We start from the raw sequence: 24,797 nt of genomic DNA, 5'->3' as shown, positions 1-24,797 counted from the left end.
TCCTAGGTAGTAATATGTGTTATAAATGTATTATAGATATCCAGTGTGAACAGATTTCCAAAATAACCTAGATATTCCATTTATACTTTCAAACTTCTAATAACTAACATCTTTAAATCAAACCTGCTTTTCATGCAAAGGACACTGATCTTGCTTTCACAGGTATAGTCAGGAAACCTTACATTAAAGTTATGGCAGAGCAAATTGCTAGTCATGATATAGCTGTAGCCTCCATAAAGTATTTTGGCTCAGGTTCTCTAGGCCTCAGAATTCTTAGAATTACAGAGAAGTGGTATGTTACTTGCATACCATACGACGAGAAGAATGAAATAGTATTGTGTCAGGGGTGTTTATCTTTCAGTGAGGCAGTGTTATTAGATGGGCAATCTCTCCCATTCCATTTTACAACCTGGGAAAACCTGCTAGAGGGTTGGCTATCAGTGGTTCTGACTCAATGGCAATGAGTTGTGGGTTTTTCCCTGATGACAGACATTCTTTACATTATTGCCTTAATCTCTTCACTGCTTCTGTAAAGATTTTCAACCTTAGAAACCCTATGGGATAGTTCTACTTAGCATCACTGTGAGTGAGAATCTATGAGCTTGGGTTTTGTTGCTTTATCCACGCTCTAGGTAGCAGGCATTTGATTGTGTAGATCATAACAAACTGTGGCTGACTCTGAGAAGAATGGGAATCCCAGAACACTTGATCGTTCTAATGCGAAACTTATACTTGGACCAGGAGGCAGTCGTCAGAACAGAGCAAGGGAACACTGCATGGTTCAAAATTGGGAAGGGTGTATGCCAGGGATGCATCCTATCTCCATACCTTTTCAACCTATATGCAGAACAGATTATCCGGGAGGCTGGGCTCTATGAAGGGAAATGTGGGGTCAAGATTGGTGGACGATTTATCAACAATCTGTGTTATGTGGATGACACAACTCTGCTTGCTGAAACTGAAGAGGACCTGAAGCGCATGCTGCAGAGCGTCAAGGACTGCAGCCTACAATATGGACTGAGGCTCAATGTCAAAAAGACAAAGATTCTCACTGCTGGACCAATTGGCAGCATCAGGATGCATGGTGAAGAGATTGAGATTGTACACAGCTTTAGTTTGCTTGGCTCCATAGTCAACAGTCTTGGCACCAGCAGCCAGAAAATTAAAAGGCACATTGCCATGGGAATGTCTGCTGTTGGGGACCTCTCCAAAGTGCTGAAGAGCAGTGGTGTCTCTCTGGAGACTAAGGTGCATCTGATACAGGCCATGGTCTTCGCAATCACCTGTTATGCATCAGAGAGTTGGACAATGACCAAGGAGGATAGAAGGAGAATTGATGCCTTTGAGCTGTGGTGCTGGAGAAGAGTATTGAGAATACCATGGACTGCTAGGAAAACAAACAGATTTGTCCTGGAAAGGGTTAAACCGGGTGGCTCCTTGGAGGCAAGGATTCTGAGGCTCCGTCTAACATACTTTGGACATGTTGTGAGGAGAGACTGGTCCTTGGAGAGGGACATCATGCTTGGGAGGGTGGAGGGACAGTGCAGGAGAGGAAGGCCCTCTATGAGGTGGATTGATTCAGTGACTGGGATAATTGGGATGGGAGTGTCGGAGACAGTGCGATTGGCACAGGACAGAGCAGAGTTTAGGGCTGTTGTACATAGGGTCGCTATAAGTCGCAGGTGATTCGACGGCACATAACAACAACAACAGGTAGCACAGTGGTCAAAACTATTAGTTTGGTATTGGAAACTACTGCTTTTCCTTTTCCAGACACCTTTGACTTTCCCCTTGAATCAACTGTTCAGCTGTCCTAGTAAATCATTCTGTGAATTTCTTCCAAGGTGCTAACAACTAAAATGTTAATAGGCACTAGGCCAGTTCATCCTTGCCACCCACTAATTTCCTTAATGTGTATTCCCCTTCCATCTATTTCAGAGCTAGACTTCCTTGGAGGCAAAGGCTGTGAAAACACTAAATTTCTATCTCAACCCAGCAGGGAATGGTTATGACAGATACTTGCAATGCCAGTAGGAAATTTTGGCAAGGCCTTATCTCTTTCTCTATTTCAGTGACACTTGGAATTCTAGTTGCATACCTTCTCAGAAAGAAGAGACTATAAAGGTATGTCAGGTGATCTTTCAACATCCCAGAAAGATAACTTTATCTCTAGAAGACAGATTCTCTTTATAGACACTGTTAAATAACATACAGGATAGATTTCCTTCTTCCCAGATTAGCCCAGCAGCATCCTAGAGACATTAGCTTTGAAGGACATCCACAGTTGTTCTACTATATATTTCTGGTATTTATCACTGAACCTCATTAAGATAGAAAGGCTTTCCACAGTCCTTTGTCACACACTGTGGTCCTTTTTTTTTTTTTTTAATCTCATGTTAGCATTTCATAAAAGTGCGAAGATCTGTAGTGGATAGAGTGGGTGAAAATCTCCCTCATCTCCCATCATTTGCACCTCCTGAAATTTAGATTCAAATCTCATGTCAAATGAAGTCAAGACACATGGGTTGTTTTTTTTTATGGAATCTTTCAGAAGTGGTAGGCCTAGTACAGGGTGCAGATCAGTCTATTATAAGGTAAGGCTGTGGTTCTTGACTATCTGAATAATCACAATAATCCAGTAGGTTTGCAGAAATGCATAGAAATTTACAAATAATAACCCACTTTTTCTTGACACTGGTGAATCAAAGCACTGATACAAGACATTCCAGGTGAGAAGTTTTAAAATGGTCACTTCCCATTTCCCAGCTTCTTACCACAGGTTCTGGGTAACAAATTTGACAGATTTGAAGGCTTGTTGTCCCAAGCTCTAGTCTGAAGGCACAATGAGATGCCTTTTTGGAGGTGATCTGCTTACATAGTTTTGCTTGTTTGGTGTCAAAAAGGAAAGTAAGTGCTCATTGGAATCCATTTCATGCAATGCCCATTGTCATTTAAATAACCTCACGACTGTGTGGCCTGTGACCGAGCCAAATGAGTAGAACAGTCCTAAGACCCTGACTCCTGGGAAAGCTTGAGAGTCAAGTCCACTAATTGAAGGCTCTGCTCTGGCTGGGGAGCGTGCTGGACACGATTTCTGCTTTGGTCAGGGGGACATGGGGAGCTTTCTTTGGTTCGGGACCTCTCTCCTCCGGCTGCTGCAGGCTGTACGCGTGGGCCGCCAGCCCTGGCTGGTGTGCGGCTTCCGTGGACAGTGTCCGCTGGCTGCGCGAGGCACTGTTTGCCGTGGAGCGAGTGGAGGACGACCCAGAGCGGGAGCTACGCGAGCCTGAGGAGGAGGAGTTGGGCTTCACCAGGCGGGCTTTCGGGGCTTCTGCGTCTTCTCTGAGAAAAAAACAAGAAAGAGGAGCTTTAATACTGGCAGGAAAGTGACACCCTCCTGTATGGAACTTCCTCCAGCTGAAATCCTCAAATACTACTACTGGAAGCCTGCCTTTAAGGCAAAAAGACCCTCTCCCATTTCTACAGACTGACTTCGTGAAATGTATGTTTTGCTAGCCACTCTTCCCCTTAGAAGATCTCCACTCTCCGGTGGGATCAGGTGGACAGCACTCTCCCTGACTTGGTGTTTGTCTGCAAGTTTGTCTTTATGGCCCACATGTAACCAGAAAAAGATAGCATTCGGCTGCCCACCACTACAAGCCAATTAAATCTTTTAAATGTGCTTGACTCACAAAAACGGCTTTCTTTTTTAATTTTTTATTATTTTGTGTGTGTAGCGTCAAATTGGATCTGAGAGGTGCAGGAAGAGATTGCCCCTCCTTCTCCAGCAGAGAATCTGGTGGATTTGAACTGCACACCTCTGGAACTGCAGTACAGCTTCTTGCCACTAAGCCACCAAACTGCTTTCTAACATTTCAGAATTAAACCTTTTACCTGAGTAGCCAGCCAAAGGGAGTGGAAAGAAATGTGGGAAGGGTCCTGGAGGAAAGTGCCAGGGATCTGATACGGTTGTTTGTTCCATGATGTCTCTTCCCTGATGGCTGTCAGCTGTCCTGTGTTTAGTAGTAAGTAGGTAGCCCTGGTGGCTCAATAGCAAGGAACTGTGCTGCCAATGCAAAGGTACTTGGTTCAAATCTACCAGCTGCTCTGCCTGGAGAAAGATGGGCAGTCAATTGCTGTGTACTGCCCTTGATAAACCTGTTGCAGGGCAGCAAGGTAGTCAACCGACTTCTTTGCAAAATCATCACAGATTTTACCTTTAGCATTCTTCAGGTAATATCTCAGGCTTGGTTTGTTTGTTTATTTGTTTATTTCTTTTATATCAGGGAGACTTGATTGCAAATACTTAGTTCCTAGAATAAATCTCACAGCTAGTTTATCAGTTAGATTAAACAACATTACATGGGAAATTTTTGCTATGGTCCTAAATTTGGACAACTATATGCAATCAAAATTGGGAAGGGTGTACGCCAGGGATGCATCCTATCTCCATACCTTTTCAACATGTATGCAGAGCAGATTATCCGAGAGGCTGGGCTCTATGAGGAGAATTGTGGCATCAGGATTGGTGGAAGATCTATTAACAATCTGTGTTATGCAGATGACACAACCCTGCTTGCTGAAACTGAGGAGGACCTCATGCATTTGCTGCGGAGGGTCAAGGACTGCAGCCTTCAGTATGGACTGAGGCTCAATGTCAAGAAGACAAAGATTCTCACCACTGGACCAATTGGCAGCGTCACGATGGATGGCGAAGAGATTGAGATTGTTCACAGCTTCAGTTTGCTCAGCTCCACAGTCAACACTCTTGGTACCAGCAGTCAGGAAATCAAAAAGCGTATTGCGATGGGAAAGTCTGCTGTTAGGGACCTCTCTAAAGTACTCAGGAGCAACGGTGTCTCTCTGGAGACTAAGGTGCGCCTGATACAGGCCATGGTCTTTCCAATCGCTTGTTATGCATCAGAGAGTTTGGACAATGACTAGGGAGGACAGAAGGAGAGTTGATGCCTTTGAGCTGTGGTGCTGGAGAAGAGTACTGAATGTACCATGGACTGCCAGGAAAACAAACAGATTCATCTTGGAGAGGGTTAAACCAAGCTACTCCTTGGAGGCAAGGATTCTGGGGCTTCGTCTGACATACTTTGGACATGTTGCCAGGAGGGACGGGTCCTTGGAGAGGGACATCATGCTTGGGAGGGTGGAGGGACAGCGCAGGAGGGGAAGACCCTCTATGAGATGGATTGATTCGGTGACTGGTGTAATCGGGATGGGTGTGTTGGAGGCAGTGTGGTTGGCGCAGGATAGAGCAGGGTTTAGGGCTGTTGTGCATAGGGTCGCTATGAATTGCAAACGACTCAATGGCACATAACAACAACAACATATGCAATCAAACCTTACCTTGGCAATTTTTAGCAGTCATTTTAAAGACCCTTACATTGGCAACTTTTTAAAAAATTTTATTATTAATGTCAATGAAAATTTACAGAGACTTTGGATTTCCATTCATTCGTTGTTGCTACATGGGCAACTTTTACCAGCGTCCTAAAACATAAACTCTATCTGAGCTCAAGTCTCCATCACACAACCTATATCAATATTTTTTTTCAGTAGAAGTGAAATAGAAGTAGAGTTGATCTTTAAATCTCAGCTGAAGACAGTTTCACAATAAATCAAGGCAAACTCATCCAAATAAACCGTTTATAAGATTTAATGTTAAGAGCAAAGGGGACATTTATATTTACTGACCTCTGTGAAGCTATCAGAAGGAAGTCCGTTCATGGAGAGGTAGTGGCTTACCTAATTTCATTGGGCCGCTCTTCCTCTTCATATCTCTTTTTGTCTTTCCTTCGGATTAGCAGCCACACCAAGAGGAAGATCAGCATGGCTCCAGCCACCACACCTGTCACCGCTCCTGCGACCATGCCAATGCTTTGTACATCTGTTTTCTCAGAAGCAAAAGCACAAGACAAACCAAATATAAGCTGAGAAAATATGTGAGTTCAAAAAACTTAAAGCTTGGGCAGGATGAATGAGCGCTCAATCTCTGCCTGGCTTCTTGAGTTGCATACATCATCACTCTCTATAGAATCAACACTGAGATTATTTGCGGTTGTGATTACTGAATCATAGACTTCACCAGCAAGTGGCCCCGAGTGAATAGGTCCGAGTTTGTTCAGAAAATGAATAAAACTAGGACTGGGAAAGTTACTGTGTCACATTCAAAAATTAGTCAACCTTTCCAGGATAACCTTTGAGCAGTCTTCTTCCTCTGCCACCTCCACTTCTTCCTTTAATTTACCCTTTCCCCGACTAATAAAGTAAAAAGGTTATACAATGTTTGACTCCAAGATTACCTATCAGATTCTATAAATTCTGAAGTCAAGGTGAATGGGATTTGCACCCTAGTAACTCACAGAACTTTCATTTCTATGCAAAATAACCAAGTGCCTGTCATAGCTAGGTATAGTTCTAGGCATTGGTAAAGGCAGACAAGAGTCCTGTTTGGATGCATTTATATTTCACAAAGTGGAAAAGAGATAGTAAACAACTGGCCTATTACTAAGAAGCTGTGCTGCAATCCCAAAGGTTTGAGTCCACCAGCTGCTCCACAGGGAGAAGGATGGGCAATTTCTTCCCTTGGGATTTACTGCCTCTGTAAACCTGGTGGAAGGTCAGCTGTGGGTCAAATGGCACACAACAACAAATAAACAAAGACCATTTCAGAAAATGGGTTAATGAAGATAAAACTTGATAAGTGATACTATAGGAGGGCAAAGGAAGGATACCATTTAAGACTGAGTAAATCAGGACACTGAAGAGGTGGCAGCTGACCCAAGGACAGCATTCCAGGTAGGTGCAATGGCAGATATAACAAGGTGGATGGGCAGGAGGGGAGTCACAGGAGATGAGTCACAGACACAGAAAGACACCAACTCATTTGGCTTATAGGCCATGGCAAGCAGTTTACTCTGGCAGCAGTGAAAGTGTAATATAATCCAAAATGGTGGCCTAGTGGTAAAAAACTGCACTGTAATCCCAAAGGCATGTGGTTCGAATCCACCAGCTGCTCTGTGGGAGAGAGATGGACAATCTCCTCCCACACGAAAACCTGTCTGAAAACCTGCTGGAGGGTCAGCTATGGGTCAGTTCTGACTCCACGGTACACAACAACAACAACCATCCAAAACAAATTGTATGGAAATAAGAGAAGCTAGGAAACTATTAAAGTAATACAGGCTAGAACTGATGGTAGAAGGAACGGAGATAAACAGGTACATGAGCATGGCTTATATTTTAGATGTACTGTCAATACGATTTGCTGTTTATCCTATTTATTTTTTTATATTTTTTTATTAATTTTAATGAACGTTTACAGAGATTTTGGATTTCCATTCATTCATTATTGCATTTTTCTCCCTGCCCACACCTCCCCCCAGTTCGCTCTTCTCTTTGAAAAGTAAAAGATTATTTTGTTGGTATACTATCCCCTCTCCCCCCACCCAAGTACATGCCACTATGCAACCTTCATTCTGGACTCTTGTAATAACCATAATACTCTACAATATATCAATTTTAAACAGTTCTCTCCCTCATCTGTTTCAATGCAATATATATAATTTACCCAATTTTTCTAAGTCTCACCCCAAAAGCAGTGGCACTATGCAATATTTATCCTTTTGTGACTTGAGATATTTCACTCCGCATAATGTTCTCCAAGGTCACTCATTTTGAATAATATTGCATGAGTTCCCTTGTTTTCCAACGCAGCATAGTATTCCATTGTGTGAATATACCAGAGCTGCTCTATCCATTCATTTGTTGATGGACACTTAGGTTGTTTCTAAGTTTTTGCTATTGTGAACAAAACCACAATAAACATGAATGTGCTTATATTTGCCTGGGTGGCAGTTACGGTCTCTTTAGGGTATATTCCCAGTAGAGGAATTGCTGGGTCAAATGGTATTTCTATTTGTAACTTTTTGAGAAAGTACCATACAGCCTTCCATAGTGGTTGCACCATTTTACACTCCCACCAACAGTGAATAAGGGTTCCAGTTTCTTTGCAGCCTCACCAGCATTTATTGTTTGCTTATCCTACTTCTTTGTAAAACAAAATGATGCCTTAAAAATTAACAGCTCATTTGCTAAATACAATTACCTCAAACTTTTTCATTTGTTAACTAGATTTTGGATCTCAGGTTAAGATTCTGCCTCAGGTCTCAAAGGCCTGGAGTTCATTTTATCCGGGCAGTTTGCATTAGTGAGTACTGTCTTCCCTGCTGCCCATCCCCTGCCACATACACATAATATAGATTGGTTATCTATTGAGAGAGACTTAGGCGGTTTCTAGTTTTTCACAATTAAAAAGAATGCATCAGTGAACATCCATAAACACAGTTAGAGGAATATCTCAAAAGAAGAAATTCACAGAAGTTTTACTAGGAAAAAAAAGAATACACTTTTTCATTAAAGTATATTATTAAATAATGGTGGTCTGGTTTTAATTGGTTTTGGTCAAACATTCTAAGTGGTATAACACTGGTCTGTCCATTCGCTGTACAGAGGTAACTTGTGGTTGCTGTGATGCTGAACACTGTGACACTAATGTGTCAAGTGCGATAATGGTTACCCATGGTGGGCAGTGGTGGAGCTCCCTGATTAAAACAAGCCTGGAAAGAGGAGTGGCATCCACTTCCGAAATAGCTTGCCTCCAGAAACCCTATGAACCTGGAGAAAGGATGAAAGTTATACAAGTGTTCAGGTCTTTCATTCATAGGGTCACTATGAGTCGCCTACAACTTGACGGCGCCTAACAACAACAGCACACTCAAATGAGTGGAGTTCTGGTGGCCTAGTGGTAAGAATATGTGCTGTAATCCTGAAGACATGGGATTCAAATCCACAAGATGCTCCTTAGGAGAAGGGTAGGCAGTCTCCTCTCATGTTATTAACTGTCTCTGAAAACCCACTAGAGTGTCAGCTATGGGTTGGTTCCAACTTAGTAGGACACAACAAGAAGAAGATACTTAAATTACAGCAATGAGAATGAACTAGTTATAGCTACAATCAATAATAAGGATAAATCTTATTACAAATGCAATGTGAAACTGCTGACACTTGTCCCAAGGTGACTGACAGCCATGGCTGTTAGCCACAGTGCTGATTTCCCTTCAAACATTTATCTAAAACATTAGGTAAAGTCTTTTGATGAATAAAAGTCCATTTTTATGGGGGGGAAAAGCCACAAAACCCAAAACAAACAACAGTTATAAACCTCAAACATAATATGGAATGAAAGAAGCTGGAAACAAAAGAGTATGATTCTATTTACTTAAGGCTTTAAAATAAAATAGAAAAGTTAAATAATTCAGGAAGTAAGAGGACATTTGTGATTCTTAGTCGGGATGCAAATGAACACTGATATTTAACCTTTTTTATGTTTCACTTATTTTTTATGTTGCACTTTTTAAAAAAATGTTTATTGTATTAATTGTTGAACATTTTCTTCTCTCCATGCTCCTCCCCAACCCACCTGAAATGTTTCACTTTTGAAAATTTTGAAATTACACCCTTAAAATTTGTGCTATTTTCTCTGTTATACTTCAGCAAATTTACCCATGGAAAATGTACACTTAAATCTTTATTAAGCCAAGTTTTGCTATCAATTCACATACAAATTAATCGTTGGTGCTGTTAGGTGACATCTAGTGGAGTATGGCTCAGCGACCCTGTGAACAACAAATCTGAACTCTGCCCTGTCTGTGTCATCCTCACAATCTCTGACATGCTCAAGTCCATCGGGTCTTCCTCTCTTTTGCTGACCCTCCACTTTTCCAAACACGATGTCCCTCTCCAAGTAACAGCCTCTCCTAGCAACATGCCCAAGCATGTAAGATGAAGCTTTGTCATCTTTGCCTCCAAGGAGCACTCTAGCTGCATTCGTGCTGCACTTTCTCTAAGACACGCCTATTTGTTCTTTTGGCTGTCAATGGGGATATTCACTACCCTTCTCAGATCAAAAGCATCAATAATTCTTCAGTCATCCTTATTCATCGTCCAGCTCTCAGATGCATAGCAAATGATTGAAAAGACCATGACCTGAATCAGATACACCTTAGTCTTGAAACAATAATCACACCTCAGTATCTTGAAGAGGTCCGGATTTTACCTATCCGAAAAATTAAGCTAATCACACCTCTTTCCTCAAAATATTTATCTAATAATCGGCTTTGCATTTTAAAATCTTTGCATATTTGATAGATTAAAAAGAAATATGTCTCCTTTCTGAATTCTCTGTTCACCACTTTTATTTCAGTGAACTGATTTGAAAGAAAAATTATCTGTAACTTGAAAATAGAACAAAAAATTGGTGTTCTTTTATTACTGTGCTGAGCTTGACTTTTTACTGTCTGAGCAACTTAAGACTCTGTAGAGACAAACTTGTAGATCTAGGTCTAGTAGAAATGTAAATAGTTGCTGTCCAGGTGAAAAGATAACCTCAGAGATTAATATCTGTGACTTCCTAAGTAGGGCATTAACCAATTTAGTAACTAACCAGTCTTTCCACATTTCCTAGTTAAAGTGTCCAGATGTACATTTCTCCGTTATCTGTTGTTGTTATGTGCCCTTGAGTCGCCTGCTACTCATAGCGACCCTATGTACAACAGCCCTAAACTCTGCTCTGTCCTGTGCCAATCGCACTGTCTCCGACACTCCCATCCCAATTATCCCAGTCACTGAATCAATCCACCTCATAGAGGGCCTTCCTCTCCTGCGCCGTCCCTCCACCCTCCCAAGCATGACGTCCCTCTCTAAGGACCAGTCTCTCCTCACAACATGTCCAAAGTATGTTAGAGGGAGCCTCAGAATCCTTGCCTCCAAGGAGCCACCCGGTTTAACCCTTTCCAGGACAAATCTGTTTGTTTTCCTAGCAGTCCATGGTATTCTCAATACTCTTCTCCAGCACCACATCTCAAAGGCATCAATTCTCCTTCTGTCCTCCCTGGTCATTGTCCAACTCTCTGATGCATAACAAGTGAATGTGAAGACCATGGCCTGTATCAGACGCACCTTAGTCTCCAGAGAGACACCATTGCTCTTCAGTACTTTGGAGAGGTCCCTAACAGCAGACTTTCCCATGGCAATGCGCCTTTTCGTTTCCTGGCTGCTGGTGCCAAGACTGTTGACTATGGAGCCAAGCAAACTAAAGCTGTGTACAATCTCAATCTCTTCACCATCCATCCTGATGCTGCCAATTGGTCCAGTGGTGAGAATCTTTGTCTTCTTGACATTGAGCCTCAATCCATATTGTAGGCTGCAGTCCTTGACGCTCTGCAGCATGCGCTTCAGGTCCTCTTCAGTTTCAGCAAGAAGAGTTGTGCCATCCACATAACGCAGATTGTTGATAAATCGTCCACCAATCTTGACCCCACATTTCCCCTCATAGAGCCCAGCCTCCCGGATAATCTGTTCTGCATATAGGTTGAAAAGGTATGGAGATAGGATGCATCCCTGGCATACACCCTCCCCAATTTTGAACCATGCAGTGTTCCCTTGCTCTGTTCTGATGACTGCCTCCTGGTCCAAGTATAAGTTTCACATTAGAACGATCAAGTGTTCTGGGATTCCCATTCATCTCAGAGTCAACCATAGTTTGTTATGATCTACACAGTCAAATGCCTTCGCATAGTCAATGAAACTCAGTTATCTAGTGCTGCTATAACACCTCTACCCCTGTTTAGGAGGATAGATGTCTGAATGCTTTATCCTTGTTTTGGAGGGAAGTCTTTGTCTCATTTATTTCCTGGGTCCTCAGAGAGCTCCAAAGGGTTTGACTTGAGCCTTCCCCATCTGCGTTTTCTGCTCATTTGTTTAATCTCATGTCTCAAATGGGATTCACTCAGGATAGAATGGACACTAATCCAGCCTCATTAACATAATAAAGACAGCCCCTCCCCAAATGGGATTACAGCCACAGAGGTGTAGAGGTTAGGATTTATACAGCATGTATTTTGGGAGGTCATAAATCAGTACATAACTTTTCAAGTACAATTTGGATCAGTTTTACCAGTTCCTTCAATGAATTAATTTAAATTTAATTAATTTGTCACAGAGTCAATTTTTTTTATCTTCCTGAAAATTATGCTGTAATATTTTGTGACCTTTCAAATGTATTTGTATACTTTTGTTATTAGTCTTCATGTACATTTTGGTATTAGGAGTATGTCCACAAAGTACTTGCTTTTCTCCCTTTATTCCCTCCCTTTGCACGTGGCTGGATTTAGTGACTCACTAACCTTAAGTAGCAGAAGTGATGAAAGCTCACATCTGAGGCTTGGCCCTGGCAAAGCACTGCAGCTTTCTAGTGGCTGCTCTCACCCTGAGCAGACTCTGCCTGTTTTGTCTGGAGCCTTATGGAGAGGCCCGTGTGATGAGGAACTGAGGACTCTGGTCAGCTTCCATCTACACAGATCCTCTCACACCAGTGGAGTCTTGTGATGACCGCAACACTAGCTGACACCCTGATTGCAACCTCTTGAGACTGAGCCAGAATTCTCAGCTAGCCCAACCCCACACTGCTGAAACGGAGATAATCATGCCTTTCCAAGCCACTAAGTTTGGGGTAATGTTTTTTTTTAAATTATTTGTGTGTGAGTGTACCGTCAAATCAGATCTGACTGATACAGGAGGAGATTGCCCCTCCTTCCCCTCCAGAGCATCTGGTGGATTCGAACCGTGCGCCTCTGGGATTGTAGTTGCAGCTCCTTGCCACTAGGCCACCAAAGCTCCCCAGTTTGGGGTAATTTGTCAACAGCTATAGATAAATATTACACACCCAGCTTGTGGTTGCCCTTTGTGTTTTCTTTTTTCCAGATTAAACCTCTAGACTATGAGACGGGTATGCTATTTATTGCACTAAATAAATTCTAACACCTAGCATGATGTGAGGACATAGTTTGCTTAAGAAATTTAAAGGGACCAAATTGATAGACGAAATAATCATACCTCAGTAGAACCCTCCCTGTGTGCCAGGCACTGTTCCTAAGCAGTAGTAAGTAAATGTGTTCCTTTACTTCCTTTTCATGACAACTCTATAATGTTGCTTCTATTATTTTTTTTCTATAATTATATTTTATTAATTTTCATAAACATTTACAGAGATTTTGGGCTTCCACTCATTCATTGTTGCACTATTCTCTCTACCCTCCTCCCAGTTTGTTCTTGTCCAAATGCCACTGTGCTTGTCAAAGCCAGTTCTGATTAATCTTCTTTGTCAGTGTATCCTTTGCCATTCCCTATCACTCCTCCCTGAGAGAGACTTCACCCTGGGTCATAAGGAAAAGGGGACGGCGTATTCTCTTAGCTACTTCCTGCTGAAAAGGGACGCTGTGGGTTTCAGGGTGAAGATCTTCTCTCACTACTCTAAAGGGCCCCTTTGGCAGTAGGAAACACATAGACTATTATGGAGATTGATTTTGGAATTCAGATGCACTCTTATTGATTGTGCTTGGCTGTACATGTACATATCCTTCAAGATGTATCATGGGGGTGTTGCAACCTAGAAGACACAAATTTGACTAACAAGTTATAAGTACATGAGTCCAATAATTATGGAAAAGTAAAAGAAAAGATTCTTTCATTGTTTTACAAACCCTCCCCCAGGTCCCCTCCACCATGCAGCCCTCGCTCTAGTCTCCTGTGATGACAGAAATACCCAGTTACATCTCTCTTTTAGACGGTTCTCTCCCTCCTCTGCTTCAGTGCAGTATACATTATTGAACCCATCTTACTCAGTGTCTCCCCAACCCCAAGGACAGTCCCATTCTACAACAGTGGCATCATGTAATATTTGTCCTTTTGTGACTGGGATATTTCACTCAGCATAATGTTCTCCAGAGTCAACCATTTTGAATAATATTGCATGAGTTCCTTGTTTTTTAATGCAGCATAGTATTCCATTGTGCGAATATACCACAGCTTCTCTAGCCATTCGTTTGTTGATGGGCACTTAGGTTGTTTCCAACTCCTTGCTATTGTGAACAAAGCTGCAATGAACATGGGTGTGCATAGTTGCTTCTATTATTATTCCTATTTTATAGCTAGAGAATAAGTAATATGCTCAAGATGAAAGAGGTAGTGGCAGAACTGAGGTTGAAATCAAGGCTTGACCTTTCCACCTTGCTACTATCTCTATCTGGAACTTGAAACAAATCTAATTCTTGGTTGTAACATACATCTGTGCTCACTTAAGTCCTCTAGGGAGGTGAAAAATTTCATCTTCATATCTAAAATTACAGGTGGTATATAACTAACTGGGTAGGATATTTTGGTTTCCTTTTTTAAAAAAAACAAAAAACAGGTTTTGTTGTTTGTGCGGTTTTTTTTAACCTCCTCTCAGAAATATTTTAAATATCTCTGGGGAGCTGGCACACATCATGCTGTTCTTCTTTTTTTTTTTTTTCTGTCACAAAGAAACTTTATTGCTTTTATAACAGCCTCTTAGGCTTTCTTGCCCGATGCCTTTGGAGCAGTTTTCTGGGCTGGGGCTTTCGGACCCTTCTGAGCTTTTGGAGGTCCAGCCTTCTGGCCGGCAGCCTTCTCCTTCTGGGCCGGGGCTTTCTCTTTCTGGCCGGCAGCCTTCTCCTTCTGGGCGGGGGCCTTCTCCTTCTTGCCCGCAGCAGTCACCTTCTTGGGCGACACCTTCCCAGCCCTGGCATGCTGTTCTTCTTGTTACGTACCATTGAGTCGACTGCATCTCATAGTGACCGTATGAACAATAGCCCTATCCTAAGCTAATCTCTGTTTCTGACACACTTGCTCTTATTACCCCTGTTAACGGCATCAGTCCATCTCCAGGGTCTTCCCCTCCTGCGCTGACCCTCCATTCTTCCAAGCATGATGTCCTTCTCCAAGGACAGGTTCCCCTGGTAACATGCCTATAGTATGTGAGATAGAGTTTGAAAATCCTTGTCTCCAAGTAGTAGCATCATACATGTATGTAAATAGAGAGATAAATTATTGAGTGGTTCTTACAGCTACTAGATTTGTTTGAGTAATTCATCTGAAAATAAAAATTTGAACCTTACTCATCTTTCACACCAAACCACAAATTTATTTATTTATTTTTTTAATTTTGTGTCTGTGTACCGTCAAATAGGATCTGACTGGTACAGGAGGAGATTGCCCCTCCTTTTCCAGCAGACCATCTGGTGGATTCGAACCACGTACCTCTGGGATTGCAGTAAGCTTCTTGCCACTAGGCCACCAGAGCTCCCTCAAACCACAATTTTTACGAACAAATAGATTTCCTGGCCAGCATTGCCCTTGGATACTTACACTGTACAGTCACTCTGACCACACAGCTTTCCTTCCCAGCCTCATTGCCTGCTGTGCACTGGTACAGTCCAGAGGAGGACATGGTGAGGTTCTGCAGTAGAACACGGCCAGGGTTGTTGTAGTCTACACAGGCAGAAAGAAAGACCATTACCTCTTAGGGACAATGTCTGTTTCATTCTTTACTGCTTCAACAACCCAAAATTCTCTAATAAAGACAGTTTGGCAAAGATGGAATAATAGAAAAAGTTCTATTTAGAACATGAGAATTTTTTTTTTAATTGTAGCATGTCCTCAAAAGTTGTAAAACATTTCAACATTTAAGGGATAATGAACAAAAGGTATGGTTAGTTTATGCTTATGGACTCATCACTTAGTGACATGATTAAGTTTCAGAAGATCAGGTTGTTATGTGAAAAAGAGCATTATACAGAAAGGGAGGATGCTCACATTACAACCTAACTGCCAAGCCACTGAGAATCATGACCCAGCGAGGCCAGCATAAAACTTAACCGTTACAGATCATCACAGCCAGCCTTCCTCTCGCCTAACACACTCACACTCATTACTGACCAGACATACATTATTAATGCACAAATAATTAGTTGAATAGTAGATTTTTACTATTGACATATTTTGAACATGTCAGGTAACAAGACTATAAGTAAGGAATAGGGGTGTGTGTATGTGTATAAGTGAGTAAATACATATATATATATATATATATATATATATATTTGTTGTTATGTGCTGTCAAGTCACCTGTGACTCACAGCAACCCTGTGTACAGCAACTCTGAAGCTGGCCTTATCCAGAGCCAATCTCATTGTTTCCAACAGACCTAATCCCACATCTCCAGTCACTGAGTCAATCGTTTCATCCTGGGGCTTCCTTTCCTGCACTGTCCCTCCACCCTTCCAAGCATGATGTTCTTCTCGTAGGACTGGTCCCTCCTGGACACATGGCCAAAGTATGTGAGACAAAGCTTCAAAATCTTTGCCTTCATGGAGTAGCTTGATTTCACCCTCTCCAGGACTGACCTGTTTGTTCTGTTTGTTTGTTTTTTTTCTTTTTTTTTTATTTTGTGTGCGTGTACCGTCAAATCAGATCTGACTGGTACAGGAGGATATTGCGCCTCCTTCTCCGGCAGAGCATCTGGTGGATTCGAACTCTGTTCCTCTGGGATTGCAGTGCAGCTTCTTGCCACTAGGCCACCAGAGCTCCCCTGACCTGTTTGTTCTGGTAGCCCACGGTATGTTCAACATTCTTCTCCAGCACCACAACTTAAAGGCATCAATTATTCTTCTATTATCCTTAGTCATTGTCTAGCTTTCTGATACATAGCAAGTACTTTTGAAGACCATGGCCTGGATCAGGCACATCTTAGTCTCCAGGCAGAAATCGTTGGTTTTTGGTACTCTAGAGAGGTCCCTGTCAGTAGACTTTCCCAATGTAATTTGTCTTTTGATTTCCTGACTGCTGGTGCCAATAGTGTTGAATGTGGAACCAAGCAAGTTGAAGTTCTTAACAATCTCAATCTTTTCTGTCTATCATGAAGCTGCCAATTGATCCAGGGGTGAGAACCTCTGTTTTCTTGATGTTGAGCTTCAGTCCATATTGAAGACTATAATCCTTGACCTCCTGCACCATATACCTCATGTTCTCCTCAGTTTCAGCAAGCAAGGTTATGTCATCTACATAACACAGGTAGTTGATGAGTCTTTTTCCAACCCTAATGCCACATGCCTCCTCAGAAAGCCCAACCTCCTGAATGATCTGTTCTGCATATAGATTGAAAAGGTATGAAGAGAGGATGTGTCCTCGACGCACACTTTTCCTGATCCTGAACCATTCAGTGTTTCCCTGTTCTGTTCTGACTATTGCTTCCTGGTCCAAGTATAGGTTTCACATGAGCACAATTAAGTGTTCTGGGATTCCCATTCAGCTCAAGGTTAGCCACAAGTTGTTGTGATCTACACAGTCAATGCCTTTATAGTCAATGAAACACAGACATTCCTCTGGCACTCTCTGCTTGCGGCAATGAGTCCTCTAACATTGGCTGTGATGGGCATAGTGCCACAGCCTCTTCTAAACCTCGCTTGCACATGTGGCAGTTCTCTGTTGATGTACTATTCCAGTCCTTTTTGGATAATCTTCACTAGGACCTTGCTTGTGTATGAGACTAGTGATACTGTTTGGTAATTTCCACACTCTTTCGGGGCCTATGAATATAAAAAGAAATACCTATTCCTAATCTCCTTTGCCATTTTTACCTACCATTTGAGGGGAGAAGAGGACACATTTTCTGTTTCAGTTTATGGATAGAAAAACTGAGTATGAAAGAAGGAATATACTTAAGGTCACACAGTGGAGTGTTGACAAAAAGCAGGCATAGACTTCCTGGACAGAACACTGCTCTCTTGCTTATGAGATTGGTTGAAGGTGCCTTACCAATCCTAGATTTGGGAGGTAGATGCTCATCCTCTCCCTCCTTCTCTCGAACGCGCTGCCAGAAATACATGATGGGCTTTGTGCCAGAGGCTGACTCACACTGCAGTGTCAGGTCACTTCCCTCTGTCAGCTCTCCTTCCAGCTCACATTTGGGCTTAGATGGTTTCACTGACAAAAAAAAAAGGTATAATGACTGAAAAAAAAATCTCTGAACATCTGACTCAGGGAAGATCCTATTGTTTATTTACATCCTTTATAGTCAGTTTTTGCTTCCCAGCTGAGCTTCACATTAACCCCAAAATAATGCCCACCTTCCCTCCCCGCTCTGCATACACATCCACCCAATTCCAGCTGCTCGAAGAGAGCCTGTCATTTTTGGAAGCTGCCTGCAAAGACATTGGCATTTCTCAAAGAAGAGATACTGTTATTTAATTGAAATCTGCAGTTAAGTTTGAACATGATTTTACTGATAGAGAAAATGGAGATAGAAGTTTGTTAATTTGAAAGTGATTAAATTTCACTCAGTAGCTTTCAGAATAGTGCACATGGCCAACATGCTCAGCTGCTCGGAGGGACCTCAGAACAAAGGCCTGGTGACCAATTGCAAGAAATCCATCCTCGAGAACTTTGTGCAGCATAGCTCTACTCATGGAGTTGCTGTGAGAATTAATTGCACAGCCATTTTTTTAACAGCTTTTGTTGTAAAAAAAAAGGAAAGCAATGGATTTTAATCGTATCTGAAAGATTTAAGTTAAAAGTAAGTATGCCATTTATGTTCTAGGAGATATTTTAATTTTGTGGTGGACTATAATAGAAAAGAATTCATATATATCTATTTTTAATTTTTTTCCCCTTCTAGGACTGTGGCTATAATCTAGTCTCAGTTCAGTTGTGGCTGTAATCTAGTCTCAGTTCACTAGATTCGGTGAATGCCAAGTGCATATTACAAAATCCTGAATAACTTGTGTACGATCATGATGCATTAGACTATCCTTTCCACAGACCTGATAACTAACTTTGACACTATATCTTACCTAAGACTTTTAGGATGACATGGCTCCACACATAGCGTCCTGAATTCTTCACCTTGCAGGTGTACCGGCCCTCATCACTGGGCTTCAGAGGCTCAATCTGCAGGGAGGCGTCACCGGCCAGGAAATTGGAAGCGAAGGCCACGCGCCCCTTCTGTTCCTCAGTCAAGTTGTTGTAGACATGACGACTGGAGTACGTGATCACCTGGGGACAGAGCAGGACTGGGTCAAGTGTAGCTGTCAGCTCCATTTCCTCAAGATGCGGAAGGGAAGTACTATCAGTGACACAAGTATTCACACTTGGGGCTAGCTCAAAGGACTCAAGAGACTGAGGTTCTTTTCTTTTTGAAAGTTAGAGAAAGATTTACTTACAGAGAGAATCAATCTAGTATAGTAACCAGGGAGGGAAAGGGAGAGAGTAGAAAATTATTTCATAGACAAGAAACACTCATTAAGATGAGTGAAGGAGAGGCCAATAAGGAATGAGTGGACAATCAGGCTTTGTGTATATTATAATTAATGTTATGGGGAAAAATATGCATGAATGATTTTTAAAAAATGTATTGTAAACTTTCATTCATAGTACAATAAGAAAAAGTAAAAAAAAAAAGTCATTAAAAATTCCCATGAATTCCATTAAAAAATTCTAATTGTATATCAACACTTACCAAAATTGTATGCTTTGAATATATGCAGTTTGAGACCTCTGTTCCTAATAAACATTAAAGGTGGAGTATGTTTGTCTAGCTCTCATTTCTTCTCCTAAGAATAGTAACTCTTTATATTTATGTAGCATAAGAGTGGCATCCACTTCCATAATAGCTTGCCTCCGGAAACCCTATGAACCTGGAGAGAAGATGAAAGGCACCCAAGCGTCGAGGACTCTCCTTCATAGGGTCACTATGAGTTGCCTGTGACTCGATGGCACTTAACAACAACACAACAACAGTAACAATAAAGCACTGAAATGAATGGATACAGAAGCTGTGGTATATTCACACAATGGAATACTACCCAGCACTGAAAAACAAGGAATTAATAAAATATAAAATGGGTGACCCTGGAGGACATTGGGTTGACTGAAATATCTCAGTCATGAAAGGACAAATACTGCATAGTGCCACTGTTGTAAAATGGAGCTGAAATGAAGGTTGGGGGGAAACTAAGAAGAGGGGATAATGAGCATTGCATTGAAACAGATGAGGAGAAAGAACTGTTTAAAAGGAATATATGATTTGGTATTATTTGCATGGCAACAGAATAAGAGGTGCATAGCAAAGTAGACTGGGGGTGGTAGGAGGAAGGAAACTGCAACAATGAAAGAATCTTTTTAAAAGAAAAGCAAACTGGTGAGGAGTAGGAAGGAAAATGTGCAATAATGAAGAAATGGAAATCCAAGTTTTCTATAAACTTTCATTAAAGTATTAATAAAAAAATTAAGCCCAATAATAAAGCACTGATTATTTCACCAAATGCTCAGAACCACTCCATTTTATAGGTGAGAAAACATAAAAATTGAGTTGTAATCACACTAGTAAGAAATGGAAAAGTTAATTGTGATTATACATTAAGTATAGCATATTTCGGAAGGATATAGAAATAAATAGTATCAATAACTGCTTCTGAGAACAGAAAGAAAGGAAGATAAACACAGGATGAGACTTCTTCTCCCCTGTATACCCTTTCTTCATGAGAGAAAGATGAGCAATCTCCTCCAGTGTGATTTACAGCCTCTGACAACATGCTGGAGGGTCAGATTATGAGTCAGTTCTGTCTCAGTGACACAACTATACCCTTTCATAGGGAACTCTGGTGGCATAGTCCACAAGTTTTCACCGCTAAACCAAAGACGGTGTGTCTCTAGTCACGTGTCTCTGTGTGTGTGTGTGTGTGGTCTCTGTGTGTCTCCAGTCCACCAGCAGCAAAGAGTGACAAAGATGGGCAGTCTCCACTCAGAGATTTACAGCCTTGGAAACCCAGTGTAGGCACAATATGAGTCAGAACAAACCCCAGGGCCTTTCCTGTCTTATTTTCTACCACTTGCTTGTGACTTATTGAATGTACACTACACTTCTTAAGCACTATTATGAGTCATCTTGTTTATCCCTTACCACAAATTCTAAGGTTATTATTGTTCCCACTTAACAAACAAGTGGGAGGACAAGGATTTGACCCCGGTCCTCTAATGGCATGTAGTGCAGTATTCCAGGACACCACAGTTCTACTCCTCCTTCTCCTACCTGCTTCGTTTCACTGCTCATTAGATGCTCTTCCACAAAGTTTGGAAGTGAAAAAAAAGGGCAATGGAAAAAATAAATTGGTTTTGTTCTTTAAAAAGTATAAAGACAGAGTGAAGTGATTGGCAAAGGTAAAAAATATTACAAACAATAATTACATTTCAGAGTTAAGTATGAAGATTTCATTGATTGCATTCCTTCCTTACTGTTGATTGTTGTTGTTATGTGTCGTCAAGTCGCCTGCGACTCATAGCGACCCTATGTACAACAGCTCTGCACTCTGCTTTATCCTGAGCCAACCTCATTGTCTCTGATACACCTACCCCATTACCCCAGTCACTGAGTCAATCCATCTCAGTAAATGAAAACCAAAAACAACACCACCATCATCAAGTCTGTCCTGATTTACAATTTCCATCAGGTTTCTGAGGCTGTGAATCTTTACAAGGAAGAAACTGCTCATCTTTCTCCCACAAAGTTGCTAGTGGGCTCAAGCTGCTTACCCCTCCCCTCCTCTTCATGCTTGGAAGGGCAGAAGGTTAGCACAAGAAAAGAAAACCCTGGATGAGATGGACTGACTCAATGACTGGGGTAAGAGGGTAGGTGTGTCAGAGATGATCAAATTGGCTCAGGATAGAGCAGATTTCAGAGCTGTTGGACATAACAGGGTCGCTATAAGTCAGGGTGTATGCCAGGGATGCGTCCTATCTCCATACCTTTTCAACCTGTATGCAGAACAGATTGTCTGGGAGGCTGGGCTCTATGAGGAGAAATGTGGGGTCAAGATTGGTGGAAGATCTATCAATAATTTGTGTTATGCAGATGACACAACCCTGCTTGCTAAAACTGAGGAGGACCTGAAGTGCTTGCTGCAGAGGGTCAAGGACTGCAGCCTTCAATATGGAATGAGACTCAATATCAAGAAGACAAAGATTCTCACCACTGGACCAATTGGCAGCATCAGGATGGATGGCAAAGAGATTGAGATTGCTCACAGCTTTAGTCTGCTTGGCTCCACAGTCAACACTCTTGGCACCAGCAGCCAGGAAATTAAAAGACATATTGCAACAGGAAAGTCTGTTGATAGGGACCTCTCCAAAGTATTGAGGAGCAATGGTGTCACTAGGGAGACTAAGGTGCATCTGATACAGGCCATGGTCTTTGCTATCACTTGTTATGCACCAGAGTGTTGGGCAATGACTAGGAAGGATAGAAGGAGAATTGATGCCTTTGAGCTTTGGTTTTGGAGAAGAGTATTGAGGGTACCATGGACTGCTAAGAAAACAAACATTCATCCTGGAGAGGGTTAAAACGGTCTGCTCCTTGGAGGCAAGGATTCTGGGGCTTCATCTGACATACCTTAAACATGTTGTAAGGAGGGACCGGTACTTGGAGAGGGACATCATGCTTGGTAGGGTGGAGGGACGGCACAGGAGGGGAAGACCCTCTAAGAGGTAGATTGATTCAGTGACTGGGGTAATCGGGATGGGTGTGTCAGAGGCAGTGTGATTGGCACAGGATAGAGCAGCGTTTAGGGCTGTTTGTTGTACATAGGGTCGCTATGAGTCACAAGTGTCTCGATGGCACATAAAAACAACAACAATGAGTCAGAGTTGACTCAAAGGTGCATAACAACAACATCACTACCACCACCACCACAACCTCTCCCTTCATTAGCAGCTCAAGAAATAAAGCACTGCACTACGAGGGCTCCTTAAGAATTAAGTTAAAGGATATCTTTTTCCTGCATTAAATACGCAAGGATTTCCTGTCATTGTTTTCTCAGATCAGAAGACCCAAGTTTCGGTTTCTCAATTAGGAAAAAGAAGAAAAAAATCTTGACATTTATTTGTTCATCAATTCAGATGAATAAAACCAACCTCTGTCTTTGGGTAATTTACAATCTAGTGTGATTTACAAATTGTTGTTAAGTGCCAAGTCAAGTACGCCCCGTGAACAACAGATCTGAACCCTGTCCTGTCCTATCCCGTCTTTATTTACAAGCAAAAAAGTATAAACCCAGAAAGCAGAACATTGAATTTGAAATAGCATCTGAAAGAATGTTCCAGAAAAATAAGTGGCATCTGAATTAGCCTGGAAATAGAAGAATGCTAAGAAGAGGTAAGAGCAGCATAAACTAGAACTGGGGAGGAGCATTCCAGATACCTAGAATAGCACTAAAAAGGCTTGCAAGCATATGGGAGTCTCCCTATCCCATGCTGGCTGCAGCTGTTCCAGTTTCATTCGACTGAAGCCTTTAACCCCCTCTTCAATCACATAGTGCTCTGCAACTCTTCAAATGCTTCCCTGAAAAGATTTTAAACCATTCAACAAAATAACCACCTATTTTCTCTCCATGAAACAAGAACCCTTCAGTATAATAATTCGTTTCCCCCTTATCATCTCTTTGGAAAAAAATGATACTTTTTTCACTGAATTAATTTTTTTTTAAATTCAGTTAATATTGAATTTCTGTACCAGATACTAAGAAAACAAGTCTTAGAAAAAAATGTAGAGATACAGTTTCTACTCCTGAGGAGCACACAGGCCAGAATGAGGAAGAATATGTAAGACTAGGGAAAACACTACACTTAAAATGTTTTCAGTATTTTATCTTCATGGTTTCAACAAACACCACCATTGTCGTCCTTATTTCCATTCGCAACAGATTTCTGAGCTCTAACTTAATATTTCCAGCTGTTTGGATATCTGTATGTGTCTGTCCCTGCCACTGACAGTATACTAAGGATTATAGAAGAAGAATTAATGCCTTTGACTTGAGGTGTTGGAGAAAAATCTTGAACATACCAGGGATTGCCAAGACAACAACAGGTCTGCCCTGGAGAGAGTGAAATCAAGTTGGTTCCCTGGAGACAGGGATTTTTTTTTTCTTTTTATTTTATATTAGTTTGTGGGGAAAAAACCCTCATATACATTGTGTTTCACACTATTCTTCATTCATATTGTGTTTCATATAATAATTCCTATGTATTAGGTTTTATAAAAGTAATCACCATTGGACTATGCCCATCATTACCCTGTCTTTTTAGGTCTCTGCCAGATCTTTCCCATTTCCTTTTCTCCCCTTCCTCCACCCACCAAATTGTGCAACCCTGTGATTTCACCCTTACCCATTCTCACTTCTCTGCTCCCACTCCTTCCCTCCTTAGGTCCCCATTTATTTTTTACTAGTTATCCTTCTATTTTTACAATAATCCTCTTATGCAGTATTTGTCCTTATGAGACTGAGTTTGTTCACTCAGCATGATGCTTTTCCAGTCTCTCCCAAGTTGTGTAGCATTTTTCAAAATCATTACTCCTGAGTGCTGCATAGTATTCCATTATGTGAATGTACCACAGTTTCTCAATCCATTCAATTGTGGTTGTACATTTGGGCTATTTCCATGTTCTTGCGATGATGAATAATTCCGTTATGAACACTGGTGTGCAAATCTCTGTTTGTGTCTCTAATTTCATTGGGGTATATTCTAACAGTGGAATAGATAGGACATATAGAGTTTCTGGGTTCAACTGTTTGAGGAAATGCCAAACTGTGGAGGCAGGGATGTTGAAGCTCAGTCTCATATACTTTGTGCATATAGTTAGATGAGGCTATTCCTTGGAAAGATGGAGGGTCAGTGAAGGAAAGAAAGACCCCCAACACTGTGACGTCAGCAATGGGCTCTAGTGTCTCAGAGTTGATGGGGATGGCACAGGATAGAGCAAGTTTCAGATTGGCTGTTCACAGGGTCACTATGAATCCTACTTGACTAGATGGTACCTG

The 24,797-nt window shown here is 41.6% G+C and overlaps 1 protein-coding gene across 1 annotated transcript in view; it reads right to left on the bottom strand.

Annotated features, from left to right (window-relative positions):
• Nucleotides 1-3,047: 3,047 nt before the first annotated feature.
• Nucleotides 3,048-24,797, bottom strand: part of CLMP (CXADR-like membrane protein) — a 66,283-nt gene continuing 44,533 nt past the window's right edge. The window contains exons 5-9 of the mRNA XM_006895630.1: nucleotides 18,780-18,981; nucleotides 17,746-17,913; nucleotides 15,298-15,420; nucleotides 5,758-5,899; nucleotides 3,048-3,342 (exon numbers count right to left, since the gene is read on the bottom strand). Coding sequence (XP_006895692.1) covers nucleotides 3,048-3,342; nucleotides 5,758-5,899; nucleotides 15,298-15,420; nucleotides 17,746-17,913; nucleotides 18,780-18,981 — 930 coding nt within the window. The remainder of the gene's footprint in view (nucleotides 3,343-5,757; nucleotides 5,900-15,297; nucleotides 15,421-17,745; nucleotides 17,914-18,779; nucleotides 18,982-24,797) is intronic.

Source organism: Elephantulus edwardii, unplaced genomic scaffold, assembly GCF_000299155.1.
Source record: "Elephantulus edwardii isolate Elephantulus edwardi_28Jun2011 unplaced genomic scaffold, EleEdw1.0 scaffold00171, whole genome shotgun sequence".
NCBI classification, from domain to species: domain Eukaryota; kingdom Metazoa; phylum Chordata; class Mammalia; order Macroscelidea; family Macroscelididae; genus Elephantulus; species Elephantulus edwardii.
This window is presented reverse-complemented; position numbering and strand designations above follow the sequence as displayed.